Raw genomic sequence first — 8,121 nt, 5'->3', positions numbered from 1 at the left:
AACGGTAGCTATCGCTGTGCAGGCTAGGCTACAGGTGTGCTGGCTAGCTAACTGGTGTGTAGCCTAGCCTGCACAGCGATAGCTACCGTTTACTGCACATGGTAGTTGTCTAGTGAGACCTAGCTGGCTGGCTAGCTAGCTACCATGTGCAGTAAACAGTAGCTATCGCTGTGCAGGCTAGGCTACACTAACACAGTGTTTGACAGGGAATAGGCTTTAGGTAACTCAGATTGGAGTAGAGGGATTTTATTTTTTTATTGTCAACCATTTCAACTAGAGCTCTCAAATCCAACAAATATCTGTTTTCACACAAAAAAATGGGAATCGAGGCAAACCAAAGAATGACTGATGTCTTCTCTACAGAGCCAGTACACACCCAGTCACAATCTGAAGACAATCCCTTCGATGAAAACAATTATTCAACTCAAAAATTAACTGTCATTTCAACTCCAATGAAAACTCCCAGAAAAACCTTATAGGGAATTATTATCAAGCAAAAGTTCTTCCACTCAAACAATGTGGCATTCAGTATGTGTCATGTTGTGTGTGCGCATGCCAGGCATTTCATATCTAGTACCCCTAACAGAGGTGAGGTGAAGGGACTCACACAAGGCACAAGGCTTTTCCTCAGAACACAGTCTGTGCGAAGCGGTACTGAACACTCAGTACTCCTCAGACCTCTATGTTGATCTTAGCGAAGCGGTACTGAACACGCAGTACTCCTCAGACCTCTATGTTGATCTTAGCGAAGCGGTACTGAACACTCAGTACTCCTCAGACCTCTATGTTGATCTTAGCGAAGCGGTACTGAACACGCAGTACTCCTCAGACCTCTATGTTGATCTTAGCGAAGCGGTACTGAACACTCAGACCTCTATGTTGATCTTAGCGAAGCGGTACTGCAGTGACCCGGGGTTCCGGAGCAGCACCAGTCCTCTCTGGCTTTCAGGCTGTCTGAGCAGGGTGTGAAGGAGACCAGTAAGACTGAGGAGCCCCAGAGCTTCCCCACAGCCAGCCGACAGGGAGAAGTCCCCCTGGGTCACCCAGCCCAGAGTCACCCTGGAGCAGTGGGAGGTCACGCTGGGCAGGGGCTCCGGCCAGAGACCCAGAGTCAAGGCTGAGGTACAGGAGGAAGAGAGGGTGGTGAGGCTGGATGAGGAACTAGGATCAGGACCAGGGTTGACACTAGGGATTGAGGTAGAAGCAGGGTCAGACTGCTTGTTTTCAGGTTTAATGTGGTCCTTCTTGCGTGGCCGTTTGACGCGGCTCTTGAAGTGGTCAGTGTGGAGAGGCTCCTGGGGGCCGGCGCAGCCGGGCTCCTTACGTACCAGCTGGAGGTCCTCCGCGGTGGGGACACACACCAGGGCGTGCTGCTCCGGTTGGCCCTTGGCGACGAGGGAGAGACGGGTCCACACCAGGCTGCTGCCACCGCCGTGTGCCGAGAGGAGAGAGGCCGCGACGTTACGGTTGAGTTGTGGCGTTGATCCCAGGTTACGTGCCCTCTGACATTTAGAGGATGTGGGGCGACACCAAGCTGACAGCTGCCTTAGAGACTTCCTATTCCTGTTGAACACAGAGACAACCAATTAGGGTTCAGTGTTTTATACCGCAGAACCCAATCGTGGCTCAGCGTTTATAAAAAAACGGCCACTACTTCTAGGAAAGCCATTTTGTATCCTCAGTGGACCAACAAAGTGGTCTTAAAGGTATAAAACGTTGTGTTTTTTTTAACCGCTCAGTGATTCACAGCGCTACAAAAAAAAATGGATTCAGCCAAAACGCAGTAAAATCACAATTTGAGCTCATGAAGTCAGACATTACTCTATAAACTGTTGATTTTAGGAGGATAATCTCTCTGATGTAGGGCAGTAAATTTGGGTCTGGATGTTCTCATTGTGAAAGGCATGCTGGGTAGGGGTTTATGCATCAGAGCTGTCAGACACTACGCTACACTGTGGGAGAAAGGCATGCTGGGTAGGGGTTATGCATCAGAGCTGTCAGACACTACACTACACTGTGGGAGAAAGGCATGCTGGGTAGGGGTTATGCATCAGAGCTGTCAGACACTACGCTACACTGTGGGAGAAAGGCATGCTGGGTAGGGGTTTATGCGTCAGAGCTGTCAGACACTACACTACACTGTGGGAGAAAGGCATGCTGGGTAGGGGTTTATGCGTCAGAGCTGTCAGACACTACACTACACTGTGGGAGAAAGGCATGCTGGGTAGGGGTTATGCATCAGAGCTGTCAGACACTACACTGTGGGAGAAAGGCATGCTGGGTAGGGGTTATGCGTCAGAGCTGTCAGACACTACACTACGCTGTGGGAGAAAGGCATGCTGGGTAGGGGTTATGCATCAGAGCTGTCAGACACTACGCTACACTGTGGGAGAAAGGCATGCTGGGTAGGGGTTATGCGTCAGAGCTGTCAGACACTACGCTACACTGTGGGAGAAAGGCATGCTGGGTAGGGGTTATGCGTCAGAGCTGTCAGACACTACGCTACACTGTGGGAGAAAGGCATGCTGGGTAGGGGTTATGCGTCAGAGCTGTCAGACACTACGCTACACTGTGGGAGAAAGGCATGCTGGGTAGGGGTTATGCATCAGAGCTGTCAGACACTACGCTACACTGTGGGAGAAAGGCATGCTGGGTAGGGGTTATGCATCAGAGCTGTCAGACACTACGCTACACTGTGGGAGAAAAGGTCAAGTCATTATTAAAACAAGAACAGGGGTTTCATAAAAGGTGAAATGCAATTATTAAACACATTATGAATGAATACTATAAATTATGCAGAGGAGAGGATGAAACTAATATTAGAGGTAATGAAAAACACTTTCTATTGAGATTCAGGACTCTATTCAGTCTAAGGCTGAAGAGCTACAGATTCAGGACTCTATTCAGTCTAAGGCTGAAGAGCTACAGATTCAGGACTCTATTCAGTCTAAGGCTGAAGAGCTACAGATTCAGGACTCTATTCAGTCTAAGGCTGAAGAGCTACAGATTCAGGACTCTATTCAGTCTAAGGCTGAAGAGCTACAGATTCAGGACTCTATTCAGTCTAAGGCTGAAGAGCTACAGATTCAGGACTCTATTCAGTCTAAGGCTGAAGAGGGACAGATTCAGGACTCTATTCAGTCTAAGGCTGAAGAGCTACAGATTCAGGACTCTATTCAGTCTAAGGTTGAAGAGGGACAGATTCAGGACTCTATTCAGTCTAAGGCTGAAGAGCTACAGATTCAGGACTCTATTCAGTCTAAGGCTGAAGAGCTACAGATTCAGGACTCTATTCAGTCTAAGGCTGAAGAGCTACAGATTCAGGACTCTATTCAGTCTAAGGCTGAAGAGCTACAGATTCAGGACTCTATTCAGTCTAAGGCTGAAGAGCTACAGATTCAGGACTCTATTCAGTCTAAGGCTGAAGAGCTACAGATTCAGGACTCTATTCAGTCTAAGGCTGAAGCGCTACAGATTCAGGACTCTATTCAGTCTAAGGCTGAAGAGCTACAGATTCAGGACTCTATTCAGTCTAAGGCTGAAGAGCTACAGATTCAGGACTCTATTCAGTCTAAGGCTGAAGAGCTACAGATTCAGGACTCTATTCAGTCTAAGGCTGAAGAGCTACAGATTCAGGACTCTATTCAGTCTAAGGCTGAAGCGCTACAGATTCAGGACTCTATTCAGTCTAAGGCTGAAGCGCTACAGATTCAGGACTCTATTCAGTCTAAGGCTGAAGAGCTACAGATTCAGGACTCTATTCAGTCTAAGGCTGAAGAGCTACAGATTCAGGACTCTATTCAGTCTAAGGCTGAAGAGCTACAGATTCAGGACTCTATTCAGTCTAAGGCTGAAGAGCTACAGATTCAGGACTCTATTCAGTCTAAGGCTGAAGCGCTACAGATTCAGGACTCTATTCAGTCTAAGGCTGAAGCGCTACAGATTCAGGACTCTATTCAGTCTAAGGCTGAAGAGCTACAGATTCAGGACTCTATTCAGTCTAAGGCTGAAGAGCTACAGATTCAGGACTCTATTCAGTCTAAGGCTGAAGAGGGACAGATTCAGGACTCTATTCAGTCTAAGGCTGAAGAGCTACAGATTCAGGACTCTATTAGGCCTAAGGCTGAAGCGCTATAGATTCAGGACTCTATTCAGTCTAAGGCTGAAGCGCTACAGATTCAGGACTCTATTCAGTCTAAGGCTGAAGCGCTACAGATTCAGGACTCTATTCAGTCTAAGGCTGAAGCGCTACAGATTCAGGACTCTATTCAGTCGAAGGCTGAAGCGCTACAGATTCAGGACTCTATTCAGTTTATGGCTGAAGAGCTACAGATTCAGGACTCTATCCAGTCTAAGGCTGAAGCGCTACAGATTCAGGACTCTATCCAGTCTAAGACTGAAGCGCTATAGAAATTGAAAGATAATTTCCCATTGAGCCGACATATGCCACGTTGGCCCGTGAATGCAGTCTCCACTACCGCGTTTAACATCGCCTTTAAAATGTCAAATCGCGCTGTAACGCTGAACTACTGCGCTACGGATTGAATAGAGCACTGACAGGATATAAGGAGGACATTTGACTTAGGAACTTTCCTTCCATAAGATACCATTGCAGGAGGACCAATACATTTACATTTAAGTCATTTAGCAGACGCTCTTATCCAGAGCGACTTACAAATTGGTGCATTCACCTTATGATATCCAGTGGAACAACCACTTTACAATAGTGCATCTAATACAAGTACAAGTCATTTGTGATGTGAAAACACATGTGCTAAGCAGGAAACTTATAAACTAGTTGAGGTATGTCTTCCAGACAGGTTAGTTGACAACGTCACCAAAATGATGCGCACACTTCAATGATAAAAGACTGTTTTTTTATTTTTGTTTTTTATTTATCCGTTATTTTACCAGGTAAGTTGACTGAGAACACATTCTCATTTACAGCAACGACCTGGGGAATAGTTACAGGGGAGAGGAGGAGGGAATGAATGAGCCAATTGGAAGCTGGGGATGATTAGGTCACCGTGATGGTATGAGGTCCAGATTGGGAATTTATCCAGGACACCGGGGGTTAAAACACCCCTACTGTTACGATCAGTGCAATGGGATCTTTAAATGACCTCAGAGAGTCAGGACACCCGTTTAAATGATTGGACACCCGTGTTGTAATGCTTCTGGTTGGTCAGACAGCAGCAATGACAAGACGCTGCCTTGCGGGGACTCGTTCTCTTGTTCTTGATACCGTGAGGTGTTTTTGACTGTCGTCATGTCTATGCTAATACGGTTAACATTCGCTAGCTAACCGACAACAACGAACGATGGATTTCAGAGACAACAAGTGCTCATTTTGAAAATATATTTGATGTTTTCTATAAACTTTGGAGACGAAATATAGTTTCCATGGTGACAACAATCGAAGCCAAACCGGGTCTGTTTTGACCCCGTAGCAGCACACGCGTCTGTTTTGTTGAATACTCGATTCTGATTGGGTAGAAGGGCACTAGGGTAGCCTAGTGGTTAGAGCATTGGACCAGTAACCGAAAGGTTGCAAGTTCGAATCCCCGAGCTGACAAGGTATAAATCTGTCGTTCTGCCCCTGAACAAGACAGTTAACCCACTGTTCCCCGGTAGGACGTCATTATAAATAAGAATTTGTTCTTAACTGACTTGCCTCGTTAAATAAAGGTAAAAAAAAAAAAATGTCCCAATTATGATTAGCCCGAGCTACCATTTTGTGTGTTCGCTGATACCCTCCCTCTCGGGGGACACGAAAAGATAAGGTTTCCTGGGAGGAAACCCTCCCTAGAATGTATTCTTACAAATGTTGAATTCGTTTCAGAAACCACTTGCAGGATGAACAATGTGCTCTCCTTACAGTTCATCAAATTTATTTATAAAGCCCTTTAAAAAATTTTTTTTTTAAATTCTAGAGTTTGAATAAACTTCAGACAGTTGTAAGAGATATTGGACACCTCGGAAGTAGTTCCAACAACACATGCCTCATAACCGTTCTAAATCACTACGCCGACCGGATCCTCCTTCCTACCAACGGGGTCCATTATATCCAGATAATGTATACAGCTCAGTGTTTATCTATATATATATACTGCTCAAAAAAAATAAAGGGAACACTTAAACAACACATCCTAGATCTGAATGAAAGAAATAATCTTATTAAATACTTTTTTCTTTACATAGTTGAATGTGCTGACAACAAAATCACACAAAAATAATAAATGGAAATCCAATTTATCAACCCATGGAGGTCTGGATTTGGAGTCGCACTCAAAATTAAAGTGGAAAACCACACTACAGGCTGATCCAACTTTGATGTAATGTCCTTAAAACAAGTCAAAATGAGGCTCAGTAGTGTGTGTGGCCTCCACGTGCCTGTATGTATATATATATACACACACACACACACACACAGTATCATCCAGAAGTGGCATCTACCTCAAGACCGTGAAGTTACTCTGGGGTGGTGTCACTTCCTGTTCCATTGGTGCGACTGCCTCCTCTCCTCCTCCTTCCTCCTTCACAATCAGCTCCCACTCCTCGGCCAGCTGTTGCCAGGGACAACGGAACGGAGCCAGGCAGCCATGTTTGATGTAATTGGTCCGTTTGGCTGGTGGGCGCCTACAGAGATCGGGGGGGGGGGGGGGGGGGGGGGGTCATGCTCTGGTCAAACTGTTTTCAGGGCACGAGGGGCAGCCCAGCCGTTTCCGTAACAATAATAGATAACGCAGTCATTAGCTTGATGAAATTAGCTCAGTTGAAATATCAAACTCAAAGGATAGTTTATATTAAACTCTCACTAGTAAGCTGACTTGAATCTCAACAGTGTTTTCACAGATCCTGTATGAATATGTTGGTTTGAGAGCCATTATATACAGTATGGAACATACAGTAAACCAGTGAGTTAGAATTTCTTTATCAAACATTACCAGACCCCCCCCCCCCTTTTCACCTGGAGTTACCTCAGGTGATACCAACCCTCTCCTCGACACACCTGGAGTTACATCAGGTGATACCAACCCTCTCCTCAACACACCTGGAGTTACATCAGGTGATACCGACCCTCTCCTCAACACACCTGGAGTTACATCAGGTGATACCAACCCTCTCCTCAACACACCTGGAGTTACATCAGGTGATACCAACCCTCTCCTCAACACACCTGGAGTTACATCAGGTGATACCAACCCTCTCCTCAACACACCTGGAGTTACCTCAGGTGATACCGACCCTCTCCTCAACACACCTGGAGTTACATCAGGTGATACCGACCCTCTCCTCAACACACCTGGAGTTACATCAGGTGATACCAACCCTCTCCTCAACACACCTGGAGTTACATCAGGTGATACCGACCCTCTCCTCGACACACCTGGAGTTACATCAGGTGATACCGACCCTCTCCTCGACACACCTGGAGTTACATCAGGTGATACCGACCCTCTCCTCGACACACCTGGAGTTACATCAGGTGATACCGACCCTCTCCTCGACACACCTGGAGTTACATCAGGTGATACCAACCCTCTCCTCAACACACCTGGAGTTACATCAGGTGATACCGACCCTCTCCTCAACACACCTGGAGTTACATCAGGTGATACCAACCCTCTCCTCAACACACCTGGAGTTACATCAGGTGATACCGACCCTCTCCTCAACACACCTGGAGTTACATCAGGTGATACCGACCCTCTCCTCAACACACCTGGAGTTACATCAGGTGATACCGACCCTCTCCTCGACACACCTGGAGTTACCTCAGGTGATACCGACCCTCTCCTCAACACACCTGGAGTTACATCAGGTGATACCGACCCTCTCCTCGACACACCTGGAGTTACCTCAGGTGATACCGACCCTCTCCTCGACACACCTGGAGTTACATCAGGTGATACCGACCCTCTCCTCGACACACCTGGAGTTACATCAGGTGATACCGACCCTCTCCTCGACACACCTGGAGTTACATCAGGTGATACCGACCCTCTCCTCGACACACCTGGAGTTACATCAGGTGATACCGACCCTCTCCTCGACACACCTGGAGTTACATCAGGTGATACCAACCCTCTCCTCAACACACCTGGAGTTACATCAGGT

At 46.7% G+C, this 8,121-nt stretch overlaps 1 protein-coding gene across 6 annotated transcripts in view; it reads right to left on the bottom strand.

Annotated features, from left to right (window-relative positions):
* Window positions 1-230: 230 nt before the first annotated feature.
* The window catches only part of LOC115187924 (ribonucleases P/MRP protein subunit POP1-like), a 35,349-nt gene continuing 27,458 nt past the window's right edge, over window positions 231-8,121 (bottom strand). For 4 of the 6 annotated variants that reach the window (XM_029746990.1, XM_029746991.1, XM_029746987.1 and 1 more), the window contains 2 exons: window positions 6,457-6,639; window positions 231-1,563 (listed from right to left, as the gene is read on the bottom strand). In XM_029746990.1, coding sequence (XP_029602850.1) covers window positions 867-1,563; window positions 6,457-6,639 — 880 coding nt within the window. In that variant the 3' untranslated portion in view covers window positions 231-866. The remainder of the gene's footprint in view (window positions 1,564-6,456; window positions 6,640-8,121) is intronic. The other 2 variants (XM_029746989.1, XM_029746988.1) reach the window with 2 other exon arrangements.

The sequence above is a fragment of the Salmo trutta genome, unplaced genomic scaffold, assembly GCF_901001165.1.
Source record: "Salmo trutta unplaced genomic scaffold, fSalTru1.1, whole genome shotgun sequence".
Lineage (NCBI taxonomy): Eukaryota > Metazoa > Chordata > Actinopteri > Salmoniformes > Salmonidae > Salmo > Salmo trutta.
Note: the sequence above shows the minus strand (reverse complement) of the source record. Positions and strands in the feature narration are given on the sequence as shown.